The following is a 27,935-nucleotide window of genomic DNA, read 5'->3' on the forward strand; positions in this document are numbered from 1 at the left end:
CACAGAGGAGGCCAAAGCAGAGCTGAGGGCAGCACATAGGGCTCTCAACTCCAGACTGGGGACATACTGCTTTGTACTACACTGAAGCCATCATCTGTGCCACAAGCCAGCCAGCAGACTTGAGAAGGTCTCTACTGATATCCAAAGCAGGGCAGATTTCCACGGATCATATTTTTAGGGACTCCTTCCCACTACCCTCCCATGAAAAAGACAATCATATACAAATTTCCTTTCAATGGCTGAGCGGTGCCTGGAAGTGCAGCCCCAAATACAGCATCCACATGACATGCGGGGCAAGGGGCGACAGAAAGTTAAACGACCTTGAAGGAGAGGATGAAAAACACAGGGTTAAAAGTCCTGACACATGAAGAGATAAATTGCCTCCTTTGTTCTTAACCTCCACAAAGGCTCTCCAGGAATTCACAAGGCTCTCTTACATTTAAGCTGATGTATGGGGAGATTAAGCTGAATCCAACAGCCCAGAAATGGAAAAGTCCCAGAGAACAAAGCCCCAGCAGTACACCTATGGAGTGTCCTGGAAGTTATGCATAAAGCGGGTATCTAGATGCAGAACCATTTAAATGCATAAGAATTGAAACATCTTGGCAAGGAAAAAAATGGCACCCACCAGTGTGCTTGACAGGACCCTGGAGGGACTGCCTTTCTGCTCCACTTTAAAGGGATTTAGGGTTGGATTTGACGGTGCCAGCTCTGTTGTCAGGTCCTGCCAAATCTAGAGTTCTCTGGTCCTTGGCCCTCTGGGAAGCCTAAGGTAGCACACCATCACACACAGGCCATGGGTCCGTCAGAGAGGACCTGACCTGGGAGCTGCCTTGGTCTTTCTCACAGGGAAAACTAAACATTTTCTCACAGGGAAAACTAAACCTAAGGGGAAAATCACAAACATGCTTATTCAATGCCTAGCATAATGCTAGATGGAATAATTGGGGTGGTCTGAAAAGGTCTGAGTCAGAGAATTACCTCTATGCATAATAAATCAAATAAACACTTCCAAACGAACTATGTAGAACAGTTTGAAAGGCTATAAGAGCTTAGAAACTGGGCCAGAGTACAGGTAAGAAATTAGATGACCTCCTTTTGGATTCAAGAGACATGTTGGGTGGCATCAGGAGCAGGGCGGAGGGAACATTCCGGCTAACAGTTAGCAGACTTCTGTGAACACTGCACCCCGCCAGCAGTCCAGTTGTCCTGCTCAAAAACCAGACATTACAACCAGAACCTATGAGAATTCAACTGTATAATCAAGTCTGATGTGTGCCCTCTGCTAGAAGCGATGCATTATGGAATCTGTTGGGAAATGCTAAAAATCATTTGTTATGGATTTATGTAAAAGTTTATGGCAAATGGAATCCAAATCTCACCCCCAACACCGCCTTCCAAAAGTAATTGTTACACGATATAAGTTGGAGTTTAGCATTTTACCCTTTGGGATGAGGACTTCACCAGCCTTCTTAAAGTTCCAAAAGTCCTGAAGATTAATGGTTAACTGAATGAGCTAAGATACTTGCCATAACCCCACTAATTAAAGAGCTATATTCAACTAGACTATAGAAATAAACTCCTAGAGAAACTTTGGTTGGAACTACTGATAATCATAACCCACAAAGTTGAACTTAGAGTTAAAGCTAATAAATGCTAAGAAGGACATCCAGAATTCGAGGTTAGATGGAAATACATAACCGTTCTCAGGGAGACTTGATCATACATCCACAAAGCTCCTAATGCCCAGAGACAAACCAGTTCCTCAGTGGACAGTATAGTCTGGACCACCTTGCTGTACACAGTTCAGATGAACAACAGTTCCAACTGTGGGAAAGATAGTCTCAAAGTCCTTGATGTCTGGAGTCAGGCACAAGGTGGTAAGGCTGGCTGACTGGGCACTATGAAGCCAGGGCTACCTGCCAGGGAAAGGCTGAGAGGTACATTGTGAGGGTCCACCAAAGCCCGCCAGGAAGCACCAGGACTGGGGCTGAAGGAAAACTACCACAGAGCTCTCTGAAGCTCGCACAGCAATCGGGTAGAGAAGGATATTCAGCATGTTCTCCATTTGCTTCTAGAGGCTCCTGCAACCTTTTCAAGAAAACAGTAACAAAAAGATGAGGCATAGAGGAGGAAGCAGTACAGAAACTGATGCTGAAAAGACCCAAGCCTCTCAGATGCAGCCATCTCTATCAGCCTCAAGTTTTCCTGTTGCCTAGGAACAGTCACAAAGTATGCTAGGAAGGGCAGTTTAAGCATCCAGGTGCAGGCTCTGTGGGTTATCTAGGCCAATTCTTGACCGAAGCCTGACTGTAGGCGTCTATCTGAGCTTGCATTTGGCTAGGGGCCCGAGGGATTTACCCATTTTGCACATGGCAGACACTCTCCCTGGGAAGGGAAAAAATTAATTTGACACAAGCAATCAATCCCACTGGAATGCCTGTGCACCCGAGCCAAGCAGAAATGGATCCTAAAGGGAGCACTTCTGGGAGGTGATGGGAATTTTAATGCTGAAAAATGATACTGTGTCAAGAATCCAGTATGATGGAGGAAGCACACACATTTGCATCCAAAGTATGAGCAACATCACACACATGTACACAAGCACACACATGCACACACAAGCATGCAGACTTGCCATGCTCACGGGAATAGCTGTCCAGGTATATCATTGTCCAGCTATCAGTCACTCTGCTTTTTTTAAGTTTTGTATTCAAAATATTTAAAGAGGTTGAAAAACAGAGCGGTGCTAAACCCCTTTAGAGCTTGTGAAATGCTTCTACGATTCCAGTGTGATTCCTGTGGTGCCAGGCTTGGTGAAAGCACCATCACCCTTTACCCACAAACAAGCCAAAAACCTGGAGATCATCTGAGACTTCACCTCTCCTTCAACCCGCACACCAACTAGATGTGAAATCCTGTAGACTCCACTGCCGTTACATTTCTTGCATCATCAACTATACTTCAGTAGTTTCCTAACTAGAACTCTTACCTCTAATTTCGCCCCTTCCAACACTATACTGGCCTTTCTAAATTATAATTTTTGTTCAATCACTCCAATACTTTAAATCCTTTAAGACTCTCCACTGCTTACAGGATAAAATCCAAATCCTGGAATATGAAAATCCAAGATTTCACCTGCATCCCCTGTCTCTCTCGCCTTACAACTCCTAATTCTTCATGATCTCACACAACTCTTCTGCACTTGCCCACCCTTCTCCCTGTGCCAGGAACGCCCTTTCCCACTCTGTCACTTTGGATAATGAACTCATCATCCCAGAGCCATTCAAGCATCTCCTACTCTATGACCACTGCCACATCTGCCAAAATAAGCTTCACCACTCTCCCGTTTATATCTCTGCACTCTACTAGTGAGCCATATCACATACCTGCAATGTTTTAATATATTTTTTAAAAACCTAATGTTTCTCTCTACAAAAATGTGATTCTCTGGAAGTCTAGAGAATGTAAGGGAAAGGAGATGGAATTCTGGGTAGAAGGAAATGTAAAAGAAAGCCAACATAGCAGTTTAATTACCCATTGTCTCCTTTTGCGATGATGTGGTCAGGCTGGGTTTGCACATGCCCTAGGAAATGAAGATTTTGGATTGCTTTTACCATCTTCTCTATCTGACTCAAAAGAAGAAAAGTTCAAGGCTATGAGCTGGCAGGAAGATCAATAAGTTAGTCTTCCCCATGCCCTGGGAAAGCTGGCAGAGAAGCTTGGATGGAGCCCTGATGAAGGCATTACCTCAAGTGTTTAGGCTCGTGCCTAATTACAGACTTGGGCTCCAGAGGAACACGCTGAGGAAGCGTGGGCTTTTCAACACAGGCCCAGAAATCCCAGAAACTTGGCCCTTCTTTCAGAAGATTCTAAGAGTCAAAATAGTTTGACCCTCAGGATCCTTCTCCTCAAGGGAATCAGAGGTCCTTTTCACCAAGCAAGGATGCCAGGTCACCTGCGAACTTTGGCGTCCGGAAGTCTGACCAAGCAGTCCTGAGCTGCAGAGACAAAAGGCCTCAGAAGGATGGAAAGTCTTCAGAAGGCCAGAGCTTAAAGGTCCTGATGCCACTTACCACCTGGTTTCTATCCCTGCTGGCTTTCCTGTCGTCCAGTTGTCTCAGAATGTTGTAGATGGAAGATGCATTCAAGACCACCTAGCTCAACTCTCAAGGGAAAGGGATTTACCAAGTGTATCAGTAATAATGCTGTTCTCCTGACACTCAGTTCTTTCCTCTGGAACCCAACCACATGGCACCATCGTTTACCAGCTTCTTTATTTTTGCTCTGTACTTTGCTGGCCTGTCTGGTGTGCTAGTCTCACAGTTTCCACCACCTTCACAGGGAACAGAGTTCTCGTTTTCCCTGGTCAAACTGGAAACACTGCTCATTGCTACGAAGGTTATTTGAGCCCTAGAGCCCTGGAGTGAGAATAGTATCTAAAACACAAAAGTTTTCCTGTGTTAAAAGAGGTGAAAGAATTTTGGTTAAAAACAACAGCAAACAAACAACTCCACCACAGAAGAAGCAGAGCCACAGCCCTAAGCTGGACTCCATTTTTCTACTTATTTATTATTGATTTAAACTGATCTCATGTACCATGTCCTCTCTATAGAATATCTGTTCATAAAAACTTAGGCTGATGTTAAAGGAATTAGCTTTATTTAGAAAAAGCAAAACTAACTGGAACTGGTCATTTTAGGTGGATCAAGAGACTTGGAAAGCTGATCCTAGCAAGGCAAGGGGGAAACCAGACCAATTAAAGGTCCCTAACTAAACGTTAGTCATATTTACCAAATGGAAACGCCAGCCTCCCGGAAAGCAAGATTCAGCGGCGCAGCTCTGTATGCAATCCATCTCCATCCCATGGCCCCACTGAGACTGGGAACAACTTAAAGACAGAGACTGCCCATACTCCCCTCTGGACCACAGTGCATGAGATACGGAAGTGCTCACTAAATGCTCACTGGAAGAACCAACAACGTCACTCCCTTGCGTGTTTACATACACATAAACACATACATGCCTGGAGATGGAATCCCAATGAAGGCAGTCTTAGAAGCCCCATTTCCAAAACTTTTTTCCCCAAAATTATTGTTTTAACTAGGGTAATACTTTTTAGAATACAATGGACTTTTCTCTTTTGCGTGGCCTTACATATATTTAACCTCCCTCTTACTCTGCTGGGAGTATCTGTTTGCCTCAGGGAAATTCTGAGAGTTATAGCAGCAGGCAAAGAGGAAGTATCAATGTTCAGCGGTTGACATCCAGGATAGGAATTTTTCAGTAGGCAGCTTGAATTCTCAAGCTCCCATTAACATATCAAGATCCAGACTGGGTGGACTTGCCCATTGAGATCACTTTTAACCACGGGTAGAGAGTACTTAGGAAGGGGCATAGGGAGATCCTTGCCACAGAGACAGAAGGAAAGCCCCCTCCCTCCAGCATCAGGGGAACTTGGGAAAATTCCAGTCTAGGACATCAGATACCAGGGTCTCAGCCTCCTCCTATATGCCCACCTCAAGGTCCAACAAGGGTTTGGCGGACAGCTTTAGAATATAATATCCTAATAGGTATGAAGGTACCTGAGAACCCTAAGGCCACTCTTGAGGAGGCTGCAGACCTCTAGGAGAATCCTAGCATTCAGTCATGTACCATGATCCACAAGGTGTGGAGGTGAGGGAGTGAAAACACAGCATTGGCCAAGGTGGGTATCTAGTTAGATGAGCCAGTGCACAGGTTCTATCTTCTCAAAGTTGGCACTGAGTGAGCTGGAAATCCACATATTTCATCTCTTCCTGATGATGGTACTCAAAGATGCTCAGAGAGACAGTGACCAGGCAAAGGCCTAGGGTCAGGACTAGGAGGCTGCCATGTGCAGGGACTTTGACCCTATAGACAAATAATCAGGACACGAATGTTAGCGCTGGGTATCAGCACAATACCCCAAAAAGTAAGACAGGTCTAGCCTTCTCAAACACCAGTACAGGGAACAGACCAGACCAGCCTCCACAAAGCAAAGACCAGGGGAATCCAGTTATCATGCTATGCTTCTAAGCACCCTTCTCCCGCTGTGCCCCTAATACCCCCACAAGTTCACATGTGCACTTCCATGCACTCAGACCCCATTAGGAAGAGAAGAGGGAGAGCAGGAGAAAATGTGAGTGACTGAGCAATGTATCTGACAGAGTCATCCAAAAAGACTGATCCAGGAAAACGAAAAAGAAACAAAACCTAATATACCAAAAACTAATCAAGTTGGGGTGGGCACTGATGAGAAAGATTAGTTCCATGTTAGAAAATTTTGAAAGCTACATTTTCTTTGCACGTCTGTGTAGTAAGAAGTAAGTGTGCAACTGAGCTACACTGTCACCCATCAGAAAGAAAACCGCAGTCCTTCTGGGCACTTAGATAAACCACGCTTCCACCTCTTCCACAGTCATACACAGGACTTTTTTCCAAAAGCAAATGGAACACATCACGAAACATTTCACTCCACCTCTAGTGCTGCCAATTTCCTACCAGACATGAAAAAATGTACAGTCCTTAAATGCAGTTTGGGCTGTCACTGCCATCTGAGTCCCCTGGCTCAGCTTTCAACCACACTCAAAATCGAGGGAGACCCCAGAGAAAGGCAGCCGACAAAAACTCTTTTCATTTAGTCAGCAGTTTTGTTTGTCAGAAGCATTTTCCTGCTATTATCTGTCTTTATCTCACACGATTCCTATGAGGTATGGCAGGGCAAGCCTGCTTACCTCTTCCTTCAGCTGAGGAAAGAGAAGAGAGGTCCCATCTGTACAAACAGACACGTTAACTGGCTCAGCCAAGTCACAGAGCTAATTAGCGGTGGGCAGAATTGGAAACCAAGGTCTCTCGAATCACATCCTTGGATTCTTCTAACCAAACACAGACCGTGGCTTTTGCACACACAACCTAAAGCACTTCCATACCTGTGGTATAAGAATTGACTTTCAGTCAAGCCCACAGAACACATGTGGCTTTTTTTGGCTAATTGTGACTGCATATCTGGCCCCTAAGTCACTTAAAGGCGCACAGCAAAAGAACCCAAGAATGGCCTCTACCATTTATTTAAATGTCACTAACAAAAGCGCCCTTAAACATTACACAGAAAGCTATCCTTCAGAGAACAGGGACTGGCTATTCTCCCTGTCGCCTGAGGATAAAAGCAGAGGAAGCCTCCCAAACCTACAGTTGTCCTACAGTCACCTTTGAAAAGGATCAAAAAATGGCTGACCCTTCTTGCTACTCTTTGGACCAAATAATGTCCCAGAACAAACACTGGCCCACAGAAAGGCTGGGCTATAAATGTCCAGTTAAATAAAATATGGCACACCCACACAACAGAATGTAACACAACTCTTAACACAAATGAGGTAGAGTGATACGTAGTGACATAGAAAAATGTCCACAATTATAAAGTGATAAAGGTTAGTTGCAGAATAATAGGTATAGCATGATTCTCTTTTTGTTAAATAAAACAAGAAAGAAAGCTCTGCATTTGTATAAACATGTACTTAGACATGCAACGGGTACATACATCTGTTGAATTTATCACATCAAGAAGGAGGGAGAAAGAGCATTCACTTTTGACCATAGCTCCTGTACTTTTGTGTAAATATTTTTTACAACAGTAAGTGTCAATGCCGCTACTCCTCCAAACAACCAATGGATCCTCTTGTCTTTCCACATTATCCCCAAATAAAGATTAATTGGCTTATGAATGTCTTACTTTGCTCAATAGATATGTGCTGATGTAGCATACATTTAAATTAATTGGGGAAAATGGCTTCATTTAGGAAAAAGTCTATTCCCCCTAACTTGTTTTTCACCTTAATTCAATGATCAAAAAACAAACCATGAGGGGCCAGCCCAGTGGCATAGCTGTTAAGTTTGCACACTCCACTTCGGAGGCCCAGGGCTCACAGGTTCGGATCCCAGGCGTGGACCTACATACTGCTCATCAAGCCATGCTGCGGCAGTGTCCCATATACAAAATAGACAAGGGCTGCCACAGATGTTAGCTCAGGGACAATCTTCCTCAAGTAAAAAGAGGAGGATTGGCAACAGATATTAGCTCAGGGCCAATCTTCCTCACCAAAACAAAACAAAACCATGGATCAAGGTAAAGAAGACATATAAGAAAAAACACCAGAATGAAATATCTCAAATTAACAAACAGGGGTTCTCTCTGGGTAATGGGTTTACAGTGGCTTTTCTATCCTTTATACTTCATCATATTTTCCAAATACTCTACAGTGAGCTAGCATAACTTTTATAATAAAAAATAACTTTAGAAAAAAAATAAATGTCCTATGAAAGTGTATCAAAAATCAAATCTCTCTAGGGGCTGACCCAGTGGCACAGTGGTTAAGTTCGCACGTTCCGCTTCAACGGCCCAGGGTTCCCTGGTTCAGATCCCAGGTGCGGACATGGCACCGCTTGTCAAGCCATGCTGTGGTAGGTGTCCCACATATAAACTAGAGGAAGTTGGGCACGGATGTTAGCTCAGGGTCAGTCTTCCTCAGCAAAAAGAGGAGAATTGGCAGCAGATGTTAGCTCAGTGCTAATCTTTCTCAAAAAAAGTAAAATAAAATAAAATCTCTCTAAATGAAACTTTGTGTACACTTAAATTATCTTTTAGTTTATAGACAATAAATACATATTAAGTAAACTAATAAATGAGTAAAACTCCCTTTCTGATGGATCTCCAATTAGTCATTTTTTCCTACATTAGTTCCCCCCAACCCAACAAGACCATAAACTCTTCAGAGACAAGGACCAGTTGTTACTCATCTTTAGCAGCCTCCTTAGTATCTGCCATACTACTGGGCACATGGCAGACACTCACTCAATATTGATCAGTTGGTTCCATTTGTATTTTTGAACTTTGCTATGTGGGTTTTTCTGAAAGAAGAGTGAATCTTTACTGTTCCAGCACCTATGAAATATATGAATATTTGTAAGCAAGCAACAAAAGGAGTCCCATCTAATTAATCCAGAATCAACAAGAGTTATACACTATACATCACAGTCAATATTGATTTCATAGGTCTTTTTGTTTAAGGTAAAATTGCCTGTCCACAAAAAACGATTCATTTCCTCAGCATAGTCTTTCATTATAAAACTCCCAAATGACCTATAAACCAATAAATAGCTCTGTTTTAAACTAAAAAAAAGTCAAGCCAACAAATACTAATCAAGCAAGTATTATCTGCAAGGCACTAGAATGGGTGTTGAAAAGAATATAGACAAGTTCAAAGTAAAAAGTGTGTACAGCCTACTTGGGGAAAACAGACACGACCATCTTCCAAGATAGGGCCTCCAAAAGGCCTTAGATCATCAACGTTCAGTAAGGTCTTGAGAAGAGGCTAGGGTCCAAACAAGTAGAGTGCACACTTTACCCCGACCCGTGGCATCCTGTCCAAGGCACCACCCAAGAACTCAAGAGTCTGCTGTTTTCACCTCACCTCCAGAGCCTCCAGGGCTCAGCAAGGTGCCGAAGCCCGCAGACCTGGTCAACTTTGAACTCAACTGGACAGATCATTCTTTTATGCAAGTGTCACTCATTCTCCAGAGAATGGATCCAGTTAGTCTCCTCTCTTCTGAGATTCTCCACATCCTCCAGTCTGTCAGATGACCTTGGCTCCCATTCACAGAGATGACTCAGGTCAGCTTAATAAGAGCTCTAGCATCTAACCTGAATACAACCTGGTCTTTTCCCACAGTCACAGAGGAAGAAGAGGCCCTTCATTCCAGAGATAACCTCTTTGCCTGGGAATCTCATCCTTTTCTGACTTATGAGGAAGCCAGTGCACACTCTGGTACGCCACCCACACACATTCCACCTTCTAACACCTTCAGTCTCTACCACTGTCGCTTTCCATGACTTTTTCAAACATACAAAGATTTTTCTCTCTCTGAAAAGAAAAACAACTTTAAAAACATTTTCATTGAAGTAGAATTTGCACACACAAAATTGCACAAACAAGTCTACAGCTCAAGGAAATTTTATAAATGGATCACACCTATGATCAAGAAACAGAATACTACCAGTACTCCCAAAATGTCCTCTCAATACCATTTTATTTTTCTCCTCATTTTTGTTATCAAACTTCCTGAACAGTGGTCTGTCTTCATTCCTACCTCCTCCTCATCTATATCAGTCTAAGTATCCCGTCTTCAACGAAACCTTCCCAGATGCATCCAGATGAGGTTGTTGATCCTTCCTCTATACTCTCAAAGTACAGCACGCAATCCTCTTTATGGCTCTTGTTAAAGTAAACTGCAATTAAATTATCTGTTTACGTGTCAGTCAATCCCACCAGCCTGTTACCATCCTTGTGGGAAAGATTATGTTTAATTTGTTTGGGTACCCCCAGTGGCTGTTACTTAGTAGGGACACAGCTGGTGTTTGACATTTGAATGAATGAGTACAAGAATGAATGAAGAGATCCACTCACTAAAATCTAGTATCCTGCTGAAATTGATCAGTTCTTTGTCCAGTTCTCATCAAAAGTAATAATGATATTTAGCTGTCAAAATTCAGCGGTTGGGATCATGAAGAATGTCTAGAAAAATGCACTGTTCCAATATCTGGTTAAGCATCCTCTTTATATCCAAGTATTTGAGCCTATTATGTGCCAATATACTGGGGTACAGAGAAGAGACTTAATATCTTGCATCTACCCTCCAAATTAAACCAAATCATTACTTCCAGTGGTAAGCTGTCCTTCCATGGCCACACATCCAACATGGAGTCCTGCCAATCTTTTTCCCCAACTGCTCCTGGAGATACTCCTCCCTCTCCCCACAATCTCCTTTCCAGGACAGTAAGAAGTCAGAGACAGGAATCCCCCAGGATCCCCAGACCCCTCCTCCCAGCCCCCTTTTGTCACATCCAATTAACCATCTGCCAGTCTCCGGGGTCTCCTTCTAGCCCACTGTCCAGCTGCCAACTGAATACCCCACCCCCAGCCCCATAGATTCCCATTGTCCCTGGGCTGCAGGGTAAGAGCCTAAAAGCTGGGGGTTTTAGCCACATTCCCAGTGCCTGCCTGTTATGCCCTGGATAACTGTAATTGCAGGCTTAAAAATCACATTGGTATTGATCTCTGCACTGTTACAGAGGGAAGGAAGGGAGGGAAGAAAAAAGGGAGCAGGGAGGGGAGAGGAAGGAAGCTATTGAACCATCCTGATTATCATCAATGGGAAAATAAAGAGATTCATCTAACTAGTAATATAATTATAATATATTACATATGTAATATAGTCATACTAGTAATATCATATTATATATAATCATGCTATACTACTAGTAATATAATCCCATTTCTATTACTATTTACACTGTGAATATAATTACCTCAATATACAATATATCTACAAACATAGTGCAATCCTGAGAGGTAAGGATTTTTTTTTTACCCATTTATAGATCAGGAAACTGAAGCTCCAAGAGGTTGTAACTTGCACAAGGTCACACAGCTAGTAAGTTCCTGTTCTGTTTTAAGACTAAGATTCTGGGACTGGGCAGCACTTAAGGAAAGTCCCACCTCCTTCTACTCTAGGGAATGTAAGCCCAGTTCCCCACAGCCCACCTTTTGGTAATAGCAGCCCCCAGCATCCTGCTCCCAACCTCTCCGGAGGGCCATGTAAGGCCCCTGAGGAGCCTTTGATGAAACGGGGCTTTTTCACTTGATGACCCTTCTTGGGTTTGCCCCTAAAATGAGAGTTGAGGTCAAAGGGAGTGCTTTGGTGCCAGTGGAACATGTATGCTCACTAGCATCTTCCCTCTTGTTCCTCTTTATGTAGAAGAATGGGCAAGAGGCTCTTCCACGATCCCTATTCTGCTTCCTCTTTATTCTAGGGCTTTTAGAGGCATTAAGGAAACGGAAAATTCAACAGCAGGTCCCATCCCTGGTAGATACAGTACCTGATAGCCGGGCAAGGACCCCTCCCCAGGAGGCTGCAGGACACCTTCTTGCCTGAGTCCCTCTCCCTCCCTCCTCTTCTCATTCACCCTCCACCCCACTAACCGTGCCTTTCTGACTCACACTCTGTAGGAGGTGATTCTGCAGACCCCACTATAGCCTGGAGCAAATCCCACTTCAGCCTGCAAAAGAAAGCCACCAGCATTTCTAAAAGGATTGCTAATTTGGGATCTCCCAGCCTTTCTTTCCAGCTTCTCGGCCCAAGGGCCTCCACCAACCCAGCTCACCCATTTCACGCTGCCCTCCTCTGGCACTACCCTCCCCAGGCATGGCACCACTAGCCCCGAAAACCCCAAGCCCGCTGATGCTCTCTCTACTGGAGCTGTCAATAAGGCACATTGTGCCCTCAGCTCAGGTCCTCGCCAGCCAGCTACTTTGCTAAATCAGCCTTCCCCTAGTCTCCTCCTCTGGCCCAAGGCTCACCCCTCAGGTGACTTTGAGATCCACCCCTCCAGGCTCATCCAGGACTTTCCTTCATCAATTGCTCCTCCCTTACCTAAACATTCATTCTTTTCCTCAGGCCTGCCTTCTCTCTCCTCCCCACCTGTAGGTATTCACATATCTTCCCTACCTAAAAAAAGCCTCCCCTCAACTCTGCTACCCATCTCCAACTACCTTCCTATTTTTAACCTTCCCTTCACAGCCAAACCTCTCCAAAGAGTCATCTATATGCACTCCCACCACTTCCTCCCCATCCTCTCACTCCCCATTCCCACAGCAATTTGAATTCCACCTCCCATACACTATTAAACTGTTATTTCAAAGGTTACCAATGATCCCCAATTTCCAGAATCAAGGAGCTTTGCTGGGTCCCCATCTCTGTCAACCTCTCTGCAGCATCAGACCCTGCAAGGACCTGTTTTTCTCCAAGTACTGCTCTCTCCTGGGTCTCCTCCAGCCCTTCACTGGAGTCTACAGCTCTGTCCTTGGCCCTCTGCCCTTAAGTCTGTACATGCTTTTCATTTATTATCTCATCTATTCTGATAGCTCCAGCCACAACTTCTTACAAGATATCTCCCAAATCTATAGTTCCGGCTCTGGCCTCCCTCCAAAGCTCCAGAATCCCTTCGTTATCCGCCTACGGAATCAACACCTCCCTTAGCTATTTCACTGACACCTGAAATGCAACATGTCCCAAAGCAAATTCCCCAGCCCTCCCTCTCCTCCTGCCACCCCACAGCTGCTCCTCCTCTTCTTAACTCCTGATTTTCATTTAGGATACCTCCATCCTCTCAGTCACCCAGGCTCCAAGCTTTGGAGTAATCTTTGATTCTTGCCAAGTCCTATAAACTCTACCTCCACAAGGTCCCTCATTTCCATCCCCTCCTCTCCATTTTCACCGTGGCGTCTCAAGCTCAGACCCTCCTAACTTATCACAGTGGTCTCCTAGTCCAGCCCTAGCCAGCAGTACCTCCCCATTCCAACTGACCCTCTACAGGGTTGTCAGACTTACCTTCCTGATCATGTCACCAACCCATTCAGAAACTTTTAGTGGCTCCAGAAAGCAAACTGCAGAAAGACTAAACTCGTTGGCCTGCCAGTCAAAGCCCTTTATGATCTAGGAGTCCAGTAGGTGTTTGATAAATGAAGCAATCAATCAACCTGGTCCTCACTCCCTTCTGAGTTTTTTCTCCCATTGATCCGCCACCTGCTTCCTCTAAGTCACAGACACTGGACCACTTACTGCCCCAAACCCTGGATCTTCATCTCCTTCTAACACCATTCCCCAACTGGGAACACAGCACTTGCCGTCTTCCCCATCCAAATCCTACCCATCCTGCAAGCCTCAAATACAGAAGTAACCACTTCCCTGAGGACACAGCTCCTCTGCCACTTTTCACTCTCCTACTTGTTTATCCCTCGAATCCATGTTTTCCAGCTAATGTCCAGCTCCCTTCTAATAATGCCATGGGACAGAAGGGGAGGAGACAAAGCTAATTCTCCAACAGTTTCTTCTTTACTCCTCTGAATTAATTGCTCTGTCCTCTCAGCTGATTCTTTCTGTTCCCTCACTCCTCAGCAGACACGATTTCAAGCAGCTCTATTGATCCAACAGCCCTGTGGCTGTCAATCATTTCCTAGTTATTTTGCTGCCAGTCATTCACACACAAAGGAATGGCAGGAGGAGTCTGAACCGCACACAGAGAGAGAAGGGGTAGGAAGGGACTGATTCGCTGCACCCACCTGAGGTCGACAGAAGCAAGAACTCCATTCTTGCCAGCCTCCTCCAGATGGCACGGGGCCATGTGGCCCAGGGCCTGAGGGGCTGGGGGCTAGCATTTTTATACTTTTGCAGAGGAGGAGAGAACAGGAGGGCCCTGACTTGCTGTAAGGAGGGCGCCCCATCCAGTCCCCTGGGAAACCAAACTGAGAAGGATTGCTCCCTTCCTGGATTGGAAAGGTCCCATGGAGGTCAGATTAAATAAGATAATACTTGTCAGAAGAGGCACTTAGAGTAAAAAATGTTCTATTTGGAAGGAACTATCTACATATATTTGGATAGAACTGTACAACTTACAAAGGCCTTTCACATACAGTATCTTATTTGAGTCTCTCAACAGCCCTATAAGGGAGCTAGGGGGCAGGGGGCTATTATCCTCATCTTATACAGATGACAAAGTCACTTACCCAAGTCATTCCGATAAGTAGAGAGCAAAGGGGAGTGTTCACCTCCTGCTCTCTTGCCTGACCTTCTCAGCCTCCTTCACAGGCTTTTTCTCCTTTTCCCACCGCCTTAAATCCGAGTGCTCTCTGAGGGGGTCTATTTATGTCCATTCCCCTCCCTGCTCTGCATTCTTTCTCATAATGATTTTATACACTCCCACAGCACAGTACGTGGAACAGGAGGCACTCAATAAATATTTGTCAAACCAATGATTAAATGAATGAATGAAAGAAAGCTGAGGCCCAAGCTCTAGCCTTCAGATTCCACACAGGCTCCCTGCACACCATCACGCTGCCTCTCCAGCACCTTCTCCCACTCCACATCAAAAGCCCTGCACAGCACTCCTTCTGGAAATTGCCCCAGCCTCTCTGCCACCACATTCATGTAATAATTAAAACAGCAGGAACAACAAGGGCAGCTAGGATTTCTTGTGCCCCTACTGTGTGTTGGAAATGGCTGGATGCTTTTTACACATTTTTCCTATTTAATCCTCTCCATCTGTAAAATCAGAATTCGTAGTCCCATTTTGCAGAAGACTGAGGATGAGAGACAGTAAATAATTTACCCAAGATTCTACCTCTAGTTAGTGCTGAGCCTATCTGGTCCAAACCCCATGGTCTTCTGGCTATACCAAGGTTTCTCAATCTCAGCACTATTGACACTTGGGGTCTGGATAATTCTTTATTGCCCTGTGCATTACAGATGTTTAGCAGCATCCTAGACCTCTACCCACTAGATGCTAATAGCAACCCCTTACTCAAGTCATTGCCAAACGTTCCCAGGGGAACAGAACTGCCCCCAGTTGAGAACCACTGGGCCATGCCATACTATCTGCAGAAGTAAATTGCCACGGGCCGGCCCGTGGCTGAGTGGTTAAGTTCGCGGGCTCCGCTTTGGCGGCCCGGGGTTTTGCTGGTTCGGATCCTGGGTGCAGACATGGCACTGCTCATCAGGCCATGCTGAGGCTGTGTCCCACATAGCACAACCAGAGGCACTCACAACTAGAATACACAACTAGGTACTGGGGGGCTTTGGGGAGTAGAATAAAAAAAAAGTAAATTGCCAAGTTTCAGAACCCGAAAGAACTTTGAAAAGCAAAATTGTTCATTCTCCAACATCTAAGAAGAACCACTAATTTCACCTATTTGTGTTTTATTGATATTTACAGTCAGGAAGATTTTTCCTATTTATCATCTAATTTCCTTCTGTAACTGCAGTTTATTCCAATACCTCTTACATCCCCCAAAGGATTCTCAAATACAATTGGAGAGAATGTGCCAATAATCAAGTTATTGATGATTGGTAGCACAAGGATGAAGCAAAGCCTCCCAAATCTTATGGAGGTCCACCTGGATTTCACTGATATGTTCTAAAACATATTCAATAGAAACAGCCTATATAAATCTGATATTAAAAATATTCATAGCATTCCCTCTCCAGAACAACAAAGTTCTCTCAATACTCCCCCAGAAGTTCCCGGAAAATGGTGTGACCAAAAGCCCAACTCATGCCGGCTGGAAGAGGAGGAGAATCAAGAAGGAACAATAAACATTGAATTAAGCATCATGTTTACATTCTGGAGCACCAAGCACCATGTCAAAAAGAGATATTTTTCCTTTGCTGCAAAAGAGAGCTCAGGAGGTAAGAGACCCCTCCCCTTTCAGGTACCTGGCAATGCAGAGAGAGGGTGGTGATATTTACTCAAAGATTTACACACAAATCTAAGGTGTTATTCAAAAATCTGGGGCCGGCTCCGTGGCCGAGTAGTTAAGTTCGCGCGCTCCGCTGCAGCGGCCCAGGGTTCAGATCCTGGGCGCAGACATGGCACCGCTCATCAGGCCACGTTGAGGCGGCGTCCCACATCTCACAACTAAAAGGACCTGCAACTATGATATACAACTGTGTACAGGGGGGATTTGGGGAGATAAAGCAGAAAAAAAAAAAAAAAGATTGGCAACAGTTGTTAGCCCAGGTGCCAATATTTAAAAAAAAAGAAAAAAAAAATCTCCCTTCTCTATGATCTGGACATGATAATGTCCAGTTCCTCAGTTTAAGTGGGATGGGGTTATCATCTGTGAGAAAAGTTAAAGAATCATACAGTGAACACCAATATGCCACCACCTACGTTCAACAACTACTTATCCTTTGCCATGTTTGCTTTGTCTATAGTAGGGGGAGGTGATTTGTTTTGGTTTTGGTTTGGATGAATCACAAGCTTTTTAAAAGACTTTTTCCTTATCTCCAAAGAATAAGCAACTTCAATGGGAAGACAAGCCCAATGTGTATAGAAAGGGCTAAAAACAATACAGTACCACTCGTGAAGTGCGAAAATGAGCATAGACAGTGAGTGCCTAGGAATCTGGAGGAGACAGTGGTCTTGTGAGCTGTGAAAGCTCCCAGAAGAAGGTGGGGCTCAAATCCTGAAGAATGAGTTGGATTTGGAGAGTGGGGGTGTGGGGGTGGATGATTCAAGGGGAACGTGAGTCAAACTGCCCTTGGACAGCAGAAGAGCAGCCTGGCTGGAACTGAGCTATGAAGTAAGGACTTGACCCTGAAGGCACTAGGGAGTCACTGTAGGTTCATAAAGCAGGTAGTGATGTGGTGAAAGCAGTGATTTAGGAAGTGTAATCTGCCTGCAGATGCCAACTTGGAGTCAGGGTGAGAGAGCAGATTCCAGGGGGAAAGAATGAAGGCCACTAAAGGAGTCCATGGGTGGCATAATGGGTCCTGGCCTCTCACAGAGACCCCGCAGATGAACAACAAGGGCTAACTATGAACGATAAGTCAATAGAGTTTGTTAGAGGAGAGAGAGTCCTCACAGACAATACCAAAGTTTTAAATATCATGACTGGGAGAGAGAAGATGTCACTTACAGAATTAAAGAAGACAAGAGAAGGATCTGGTTTGGGCCATTGGAAAGACACACGGAGTCAAGTTAGAGTCTGGCCGAAGCTCAAGGAACAGCAAACCCTCCAGGTGAAAATATCTGGACTCACAGGACTGAAGCTCAGCAGAAAGACACAGGGAGGAGATATTTCCACATCACTCTTTTCTCATTTAACCTCTTAATTGTTTTCCTTTGAGTCTTAACGGAAGAGGTTTCTCCTCTGCTCACCAAAACTACGCTCTTCCTTGTGTTGGGGAACCTGCTCTTGTCTCACCTCTTCAGGTCCTAACTCAACAATCCATCTAGCATCTTCCGTTTTTCCCGTCCCCTAGCTTTCTCCGTTCCATGTCCAAATCTCTTCTGACTCTCTGGCAAAAAATGAAAACTCCTTTTCCTGACATTAATAACACCCACTCTGACTAGCACCCAACCTCTCTTTCTTTTCACTGATAAACTCCGCAAGGAACTGATTCCGATCCATCACCCCAAATCCCTACTCCAAATGCCTCTTCTAACACTATGCTCCCAAGAGCTTGCAGTGGCCTTCTTTTCATCACAACCAGTGACACTTACCCAGCGCTCCTCCTGTTCAACCTGTCTGCAGCCTGTCATCACATCAGAAGCCATGCTTACTCCCTGGGGTCTCCAGGATCACATCTCCTTTGCTGCCACTTCCTAAATAAGAGTTTCTCCCCAAAATTCTAACTTGAGCCCTTCCCCTCTTTCCTCCACTCCCTCCCTCTGAGAGGCAATGCATTCACAAAGCTTCGGCTGCATCCAGCCTTGACCCAGAAGGCCTCCAAGTCCGCACCACCAGCCCTAACCTCCTGCCCATGCTCATGTCTTGAGTCCCACATTACTCACAAAACTCCACTTGGATGTCGCTCCATCATCTCCAATTCTCCATGTCCAAGGCTAATGTCATTATCTGCCCACAAAACTGGCTCCTGGTCTCAACCTGACCATGTCAGTTGGGACACTTTCAGTCCTCTACACTCTTAACCCAGCTACTTCCGTTTCCTCATGGGCTTAATTTCCTTTTCCCCCATAACTAGTTTGTCAAGAAATCCCCCACATTTCTGCCTCTGAAAATGTCTCTCAGAGTTGTCCCTGGGGGCTGGCCTGGTGGCGCAACGGTTAAGTTCCCACGTTCTACTTCTCAGCAGCCCGGGGTTCACCAGTTCGGATCCTGGGTGCGGACATGGCACTGCTTGGAACGCCATGCTGTGGTAGGAGTCCCATATATAAAGTAGAGGAAGATGGGCATGGATGTTAGCTCAGGGCCAGGCTTCCTCAGCAAAAAAGAGGAGGACTGGCAGTAGTTAGCTCAGGGCTAATCTTCCTCAAAAAAAAAAAAAAAGAGTTGCCCCTCATTCCCCACCCTTTACGCCACCAATCCAGACCAAGCCCCTTCCTTCTCAGCTCCGGATCACTTTTGCATCTGCTTGGATTCTTTCCCTCTCTTCTCTGCCTCATCAATTATATTACCCCCAGATTAACCTTTCTAAATACTTCCTTCAGGATGAGCCCTTGCTCAAGAACCTCCCTACTGCCCTTGTATCAAACCCAAGTTCCTCTCTGGGGCTTCCAAGACTCTCCCTATCTGGCCCTGCCCTCCTTACCATCCCTGTTTCCCATTCCTCCCTAACCTACATCTTCCACTCAGTCTGCCCCACGATCCTCGATCCTCGATGTCAATACCCCAACCTCCTCTGTGCCTTTGCCCAGGCTGCTCCTCCCACTCTCCATCCCCTTTCAAGGGCTCCCCTCAGCTCCACTCCTCTGTAGTTCCATCAACTTTTTATCTTAAAGCACCATAATGGTTAGCAATTAATCTCTAATTGAGCAGTAATTGTCAATCTTCTTTTTAAAGTTCCTCAAAGTCAAAGAACACTTTGAATATTTCGTCTGTATTCCATAGCACCCTGGACAGCAGAAGGCTCCTAGTAAGAGTTGAAAAGTCCTTGTGAGGTTTTCTATTCCAAATGGTTTCTCTTCCCAGTTCTGAGTTCCCATATTTCCCCTCCTCTGCCTCATAACTATGATCAATAAAATTACTGCGACACACTTTTCCCAGGCTTGGGACAGAGAATTCCCAGGAACATGCTATGGAATCCACCACTCTACAAGAAGATCGGGCTGGGGGGAGGGGTTGTTAGTGTCCGTGTGCATGCAGGGAAATGAGATTTAGGGAATCTAGCTTCATCAGTTGGTCGAGAGAACTGAAATACCAAAATAATCAAAAGAGGACAAGTAAGGAACCAAAATGACAGAACTATTCTCAACATGCCTAATTAGAAGCACCTTAGGCAAGGGTTTTGACAAAGCAATTGCCAGTCTGGTCTTTGTACATGTAAAATTTTCCACCAGAAAGTAGGGGGTAACCCTGGTGCTAGGGACTTTGAAAATGTGTTTGAAGGTTTCTCAATTGTTCAGGTGAATGAATTTATAATCTGTCTAGCCTACCAGGTATAGTGCTATGTTCCATAAAGACAGGGAATCAGAAGGGAGAGGGTTAAGAAATACAGGCTTTTCCAGCTTAAGAATCCCCAGCATGAGCCCAGGCTAGAGACTAGAGGGGGCAAAATCAGGAAGCAGAGCACAGAAGGCCACTTCAGGGTGGGAGGGAGTGGTCCTAGACCCAGCCAGGGCAGCCTACACTCCCTCTTGCAACTTGTTACAGTCATCAGTCACTTCCAGCCCTGTGCATTGAAGACTTACCCTTTCTCTGATTCTAAGTGCACATCAGACCCAGCCCCTGCTCAAAAAGGCTACCCAAGGAGGAAGGAGAAAATCCCCAACAGGAGTCCCACAGGAGACAGACCCCAGTCTGCCATTTACTCTGTGATTTGAGCCAAGGCTAGACAATGTAAGGCACATGTTGCGTTTTGAAAGGCCCTGGGAAAAGTAACACACTGAACCATTATAGGCCATTAACACCATTAACACTGTGTGAATTCATTTGTCAGAAATTAGCAAGCCTTCAGAAACTGAGCTCTGCTCCAAGGGCCTGGGACAGAGAATGAACAGGAACTAGTGTTTGGATGGTTGGAAAGAGGAAGGAGGAGTGGTTGCCAAAAGATGAAAGTGGGGTCCAGAAAGGGAAGGTGGGAAGGTTCACACTTCAAGAGTTTTCCCCAGAGCTAAGAAAAGGCAGACTTTTGCCCCAGATGGGAGGCGCAGGCCGCTGAGTGAACATTTCCAGGTACCACTTAGGCCCCCCAGAACCTCTCTCCTAGATGCCAGCTTATAAACTCAGGTCAGGAACCTCTTTAGAATCCATGCTTTGGGTCCTGGGCAGGGTGTGTGACTTTCTGTGTGTGTGTGTGTGTGTGTGTGTGTGAGAGAGAGAGAGAGAATGTGTATATAGAAACCATCTCTGGGGAAAAGGAAGGAGTGAGGGATGGAGGGAGGTAAGACTGCACCCTGGGAGGCAGGATAGAGTAACAGGGGCTCCCTCTGATTTCTCCAGGCCCTGGCATCAGCTCCTGTCCTCTGGCTCTTTCCTCTCCAGACCAACTACAAAATGAACATACAGGCCAATCGAGTCTTGACTTCTAAAGCCACAAGTCTCCCCAACAAAGCACCCCACCCCCTTCCCTAGAGATGACCTCCAGGGCAAGGCAATGAGTTTAGGAAACAGATGGAAGTGCAGAGAGCCTGCAGAGCTAACCTGATCCCTGACCCCACCAGTTCACGTCCTCTAATCCAACTGATCAAACAAGAGGGCAGATGCACAAGGCCCCCATAACTTATTGGACTCCTTGGGACAAAGATTCCGGACAAAATGGTTCCAGACACGGGAGATGAGCAGCTCTACCTACCAAGTTGGTGGAAGCCACAGGTAAAAGGGAGAAGAGGAATCCCTGGCCATCAGAGAAGCAGGGCCACAGGTGGTGAGAGGGGGGTGGTCGGTGTCTGTTCTGGGGAGGGGGCTGTGTAGCCAGGGAACAGGAGGAGCTATAGACCTGGGGGATGGGAGGTGGCAGGGACTGCAAACAGCTGGAAAGACAGATCTGTGCGCTCTACATACCACAGGCAAGCAAAGATTCAGTGGGTGTGTATGAGGGGGATGCTAACTCACACTTCCAGGAATGAGTGATTCTTATGAAAAGCTCATCCGTTCCAGAACTGGAGAAGAGGAGGACAAGGAGGAGGTCTGAGGCGCCCACTGCCCTCCGAGCCCGGTCTGCCTCTCAAGTCCGGGACGCGGGCTCCCCGCACGCACCAGGCATGACCGTCCTGGGTCCGCCCCGCTCCTGACTGTCAGTCTGCAGCCTGCGCGACTCCCAGTCCCCACTGCCCCTCTTTGCACATCAGGGCCCGGGGTCCTCGGCCCGAGAAGGCGTGCCAACCCAGGGGCCAGAGCCCGGCTGACAGCGCTGGGGGAAGAGGGGAGCCGAGGGAGGGGCCAGGGACGCCGGTAGCCGGAGCGGCGCGCTGCAAAGTGATCCAACATCGCCCCATCCCCGCGCTCCGGGAGGAGCGGCCCGAGGGGACCGCCTCCCGCCTCCCCTACAGACTCCCGCAAGTGGGGTGAATGCCGAGGGGCGCCGAGCTCCCAGCCCCCACCCCTCCCCAAAACGCCACCAGCATTGCCATAACAACAAGAATCTCAGCAACTCCAGCCTCGACGACGAGGGGGACTGCCCCCCAGCACGCTCGCCCGGGCCACAGCCCTCCTTCCCCAAACTTGTCCGAGACGCCGCGTCCACGCCAGCGGCCCACCCACGGCCCCCGCGCCCTGCCGGGCTTACCTGTCCGGAAAAAGGCGTCCACGTCCGAGTCGGCTGCTCCTCCTTCCTCTGCTGCCCCCTCCGGGGGGTTCATGACTGGGGCGGGCGTCCGCGGGCAGCCGGGGTCCGGCGAAGCCCGGGGCCGAGGGCTGCGGGGCGCCCGATGGGCAGAGGGCTCAGGGCGCAGCGGCCGCAGACCAGGCGGACCCGGGGCTGGGCGACCGGGCGGCCGGGCGGCGGGGCTGGGGCAGAGGACGCCGAGCCTCGCTCAGGCGGAGGCGCGCGGCGGGCTGGGGGCGCCTGCCGCCGGCTCCCCCATGGTACCCCTTCCCCGGGGGCGCTGGCCGCCTGCTGTCTGGCCGGGGCCGGGGCCCGGGGCCGGGATCCGGGCTGCCTGCGCGCCCGCTCTCCGCCAGCAGCGGCAGCTGGCTCTCCTCCTCGCCCGTCTGCCCGTCTCTATTGTTCAGCCCTGCTCGGCTCTCCTCTTTATTTTTCCTCCTCCCTCCCACCCTCCCTGGCTCTCTACCTCCTCCTCCCTCCCTCGCTCGCTCGCTCGCTCGCTCCCTCCCTCGCTCTCTGGCTCCCCCTCTGGCTCCCTCGGCCGCCGCCGCCGCCTCCCCAGCTCCTCCCCCGGCTCCCGCGCCTCGGTCCCGGCCAACAATGACCCGGGCAGCGCCGAGCTGAACTGAATGAAGCTCCGGCCCGGGCCGGGACTGGCCGCGAGCTCCCGGCGCGCGCGCGCACTTCCCTCCCCGCGGCCCCGCGCGCCTCCCCGGGAGCCGAGGGCGGCCCGAGCTATTGTTCGCCGCCGCGCTAGGCCGGCTTCCTGAGCCCCGCAGGAAAAGCCCGGCGAAGGAGGCGGCCGAGAGGGCGGGGCCGCCGCGCGAGTCCGGCCGCGGGGCGCACGCCGGGCTCGCCGCGCGCTCAGCCGCTTCCCCCGCGCGGACCGCGCTCCGGCCCGGCGGCCACCTCCTCCGCCCCACCCCGCGCCAAGGTGTGTGAGGGCGAACCCCAAGCCGCCTGCCCGTCTCCTCTCCCGACCGGTCCCCAAGCTGGGCTGACCTGTCCCTAGAGGCTGGACTTTTTTCCCATCCTTCCTGACAAGCTCTCTACTCTCTTCCTCCCCTCCTGAGCCCCTCGCATTTTCCTCACCATCTCTCCTTAGTTCTTCTCTTGTTTAGCTTTTCTCTTCTTTCCCCCCTTTTCAGCGCCCCTTAAACATCTCTACCCGTCTCTGATTCTTTGTCCAGTTCCTTCCTCTTGCGATGAGTCCCTGCCTGTCTCTCCCTCCCTCTGTCACTCTCTTCTCTCTCGTTTGTCTCCGTCCTGCCTCCTACTTGGCCCCTATCTCAGCGCTCCTCTTGGACGGCTGTCAAAACTCCCTAATCCCCGGGGCCTTCTCTGTTTTGTTCTTCTCCCTCCTGTGAATGGAGAGATCCAGTTGGCCAGGAGAAAGGAGGTGTTACAGCAAGCTGAATTTCAATTAAAGTGGGGAGAGGAGCTGGGGAGGAATGGGGATGACGGCTAAAAAGAAAGCAGATGCTGTATGGGGTAATTAATGCAGTGATTGTATTGTGCCAATTGGTTTTTAAGCAATAATTAAACAATAATTAGCCAGTATTCTGTTTATAGTTCTAGTGACTGCAGAGCCTACAAAACAGAGGCTCTTTAGACCTGAGTACTTAATGTGGTGTGTTGGGAGGTGTTGCTGCTGTCTCAGCCAGGCTGATGGAGATGCTGTGGCCTGACCTAATGTGTTAAAACACACCTAAGAGGAAAACCAAGTCCTCGTCTAAAGTTGATGGTGTGCTACCTGCCAGCAGCTCCCACATCTGTTTGTCTCTAATAATCTACTTGGTTCCACCTCTCTCTGGGTCAAAGCACCTGGGGACCTTTCCAGATCTACCAACTGGGTAACTAACAGCACATAGAATAAATAAGTTTTTAGTGAACCCTTTCTGGCTCCCTGTACTCATCACTTTCTTTACTGAATGTCACAAATGGTGGGCGGGGGGGTTCCCTACCCATTAAAAGAATAAGTACAGTTGCCTGTCTCCAATCGTGGGTATGTCTATCAGACTCCATTTCTTAAAAATTATTAATAGTGACTCTGAGATCACAAGTTCACTGCCAGGAGATGTAATTCATCTGGCCCTGATATCTTGAACTGCCTTATTTTGTTTCCCCTTAACTCCATACCTAAACAGGGGCCTGCACTCTCAATCTCTCTCTCTCTCTCTCTCAAACACACACACACACACACACACACACACACACGATGGCAGAGCTGCTAACTGCCACCATTGTGCAGATAGAGAGCCCGAGACCTAGCAAGGGTACTAACTCATCACAAATTTAGAAGAAACATGTTCAAAATACCAATAAATGTGGACCAGAACAGGGGAAAACCTTATATAATGACACCGAGTTTTGAGAGGAAATTTCGTGAGTTCTATTAAAATGTTAAATGCTCATAGCTGTATTAATATCAGACAAAGAAGATTTCAGAGCAAAGACTATCACCAGGGATAAAGAGGGACATTTCAATTCATCAGTTGGACATAACAATCCGAAAAGTTTTTGCATTTAATAAGAGAGTTTCAAAATATATGAAGCAAAACTGATAGGATTACAACGAGAAATCAACAAATTCATAATTATAGTCAGAGATTTTAATATCTGTGTCACTCAATAATCGATAGATGATCAGGAGGAATATGGAAGCCTTAAACAGTGCTATCAGCTAACTTTACCTCACTGACATTTATAGAACACTCCACTCAATAACAATAGATACACATTTTTTCAAGAGCACAGGTAACATTTATGGAGATAAACTGTATGCTAAACCATAAAACAAATCTCAATAAATTTAAAAGGATTTACACCATGCAAAGTGGTATGCAAATTATACTTCAGTTGTTGTTTTTTTAAATCCTGCAAAGTATGTTCTTTGAGCACAAGAGAGTTAAATTAGAGATCAATAACAAATATATGGAAAATCCCCCAAATATTTGGAAACTAAATGACATGCTTCTAAATAATCCATGTTCAAAGAACTCAAAGAGAATGTTAGAAAGAATTTTAAAGTGAATAAAAATGAAAACACATCACATAAGAATCTGTGGATATAGCCAAAGCAGTACTTAGAGGGAAATTTAGAGTACTAAAATACCTATTTTGAAAAGAAAGGTCTCAAATCAATGATCTTCTGTTCTACCTTAAGAGCAAATGAAACCCAAAGCAGAACAGAAATTTAGAAGACCAGAGCAGAAAGCAAGGAAATAGACAACAGAAGAACAAAAGAGAAAAATCAATGAAACCAAAAGTGGGTTCTTTGAGAAGATCAATAAAATTGATGACCCTCTAGCCAGACCGAAATAAGGAAACAAGAGAGAAGAATCAAATTACTACCATCAGGAATGAGAGGAACCCTGGTGGTCTACATTTGGTGCTCTCACCACCAACCGCCTTTTTTCCATCAGGGAACCACACCACCTTCACTATCAGTTGTCAGACTGTGTCAGCTGCATGTTACTGTGATGCTGAAAGCTATGCCACTGGCATTTCAAATACCAGCAGGGTCACCCCTGGTGGACAGGTTACAGTGGAGCTTCCAGACTAGACAGACTAGGAAGAAGGACACAGCCACCCACTTCCAAGAAATTGTCCATGAAAATCCTCTGAATAGCAGTGGAGCATTATCTGATATAGTACCGAAAAGTGAGAGGATGGTGCAAAAAGACCAGACAGGGTTCTGCTCTGCCGTACAATCAAAATCTACCTGATGGTACTAACAACAGGAAGGAAAATAGATTAGAGAAATGTAAAAAGAATAATAAAGGAATGTTATGAACAATTTTATGCTATAAAATGGACAAATTCCGTGAAAGACATAAACTACTAAAGCATATTCAAGAAGAAATAGATAACTTAGTCATATATTGATTAAAGAAATTAAATTTGTAACTTAAAAGCTTCCCACAAAGAAAACTCAAGACTCAAATGGCTTCATTGGTGAGTTCTATGTAACATTTAAGGACGAAATAATGCCAATCCCCCACTCACTCTTCCAGGAAAGTGAAGAAGAGGGAATATTTCCTAACTCTTTTTATGAGGCCAGCATTACTCTGATGCCAAAACTAAACAAAGACCAATTAAGAGAAGAAAAAAGAAAAGCCACAGGCCACTATCCTTCATAAACATAGAGGCAAAATTCTTAATAAAATCTTAGCAAATCAAATCCAATAATACATAAAAAGGATAATACATTATGACCAAGTGGGTTTATCTCAAGGATGCGAGGTTAATTTGACATTTGAAAAGCTATCAATGTAATTTACCATATGTCATGGGTTGAAGTGTGTCCCAGAAAGATTTATTTAAGTCCTAATCCCCGGTACCCATGAATGTGACCTTATTTGGAAATAAGGTCTCTAAGGATGTAATCAATTTTGGATGAGGTCATTAGCATGGGCCCTAATCCAACATGACTGGTGTCCATATAAGCAGGGGAAAACTCCATGTGAAGACAGAGACACACAGGGAAAACACCATGTGATGACAGAGGCGGAGACTGGGGTGAGGCAGCTGCGAGCCTAGGAACACCAAGAATTAACGGCTACCACCAGAAACCAGGAAGAAGCAAGGAAAGAGTCTACCCAGAGTCTCAGAAGGAGAATGGCCCTGCTGACACGGTGATTTTGGACCTCTAGCCTTTAGAACTGTAACAGAATAAATTTCTGTTGTTCAAGACACCCAGTTTGTGGTACTTTGTTACAGCAGCCATAGAAAATTAATGTGATATTAAAAAAAATATGATCATCTCAATAGATGCAGGAAAAGCATTTGACAAAATACAACATCCATTTCTGATCAAAACTCTCGGCAAACTAGGAATGGAGGGAACTTCTTCAACCTGATGAAGTGCATTTACAAAAAAACCAAAGCTAATTCCACACCTAATCATGACAGACTGAACGCTTTTCCTCTAAGTTCAGAATAAAGCAAGAATGTCCACTCTCACTCCTATTCAACACTGTATTGGATATTCCAACCAATACGGTAAGACAAGAAAAAGAGATTACAGGCATCCAAATTGTAGAGGAAGAGGTAGAACTGTATTCATAGACAACATGATTGTCTATTTAGAAAATTCCATGAAATCTATCAAGAATGCCTCTAGAACTAATCATGTGTTTAGCAAGACTTCAGGATACAAGACCAACATAAAAAAATTTGTATTTATATACACTAGCAATGAAGATTTGGAAATGTAAAAGTTTAAAAAATCACTATTTACATTATCTTAGAAAAACATAAAATATGAAGGCTAAATCTGATTAAAGATATGCAAGACTCATACATTGTAAACTACAATACATTGCTGAAAGAAATTAAAGACTTAAGTAAATGGAGAGATGTACTGTGTCACGGATCAGAAGACTCAAATGCTTAAGACATCAGTTTTCCCCAAATTGATCCAGTGAATTCAGTGCAATCCCAGTCAAGATCCAAGAAGGTTTTTTTGCAGATATTGACAAGCTGATTCAATGCAAAGAACCTGAAAAGCCAAAACAACTAACAAAGAAGAAAGTTGGAGGACTTACACTATCCAATTTCAAGACTTATGATAA

General features: G+C 46.1%; 1 protein-coding gene across 29 annotated transcripts in view; it reads right to left on the reverse strand.

Moving 5' to 3' along the window:
• Window positions 1–23,538, reverse strand: part of KALRN (kalirin RhoGEF kinase) — a 641,465-nt gene extending 617,927 nt beyond the window's left edge. For 22 of the 29 annotated variants that reach the window (XM_023623615.2, XM_023623614.2, XM_070243658.1 and 19 more), the window contains exon 1: window positions 22,321–22,526. In XM_023623615.2, coding sequence (XP_023479383.2) covers window positions 22,321–22,393 — 73 coding nt within the window. In that variant the 5' untranslated portion in view covers window positions 22,394–22,526. Of the gene's footprint in view, window positions 1–22,320; window positions 22,761–23,451 lie in introns of those variants that run through there. The other 7 variants (XM_023623616.2, XM_023623611.2, XM_070243672.1 and 4 more) reach the window with 5 other exon arrangements.
• Window positions 23,539–27,935: the final 4,397 nt, after the last annotated feature.

The sequence above is a fragment of the Equus caballus genome, chromosome 19 (assembly GCF_041296265.1).
Source record: "Equus caballus isolate H_3958 breed thoroughbred chromosome 19, TB-T2T, whole genome shotgun sequence".
NCBI classification, from domain to species: Eukaryota; Metazoa; Chordata; class Mammalia; order Perissodactyla; family Equidae; genus Equus; species Equus caballus.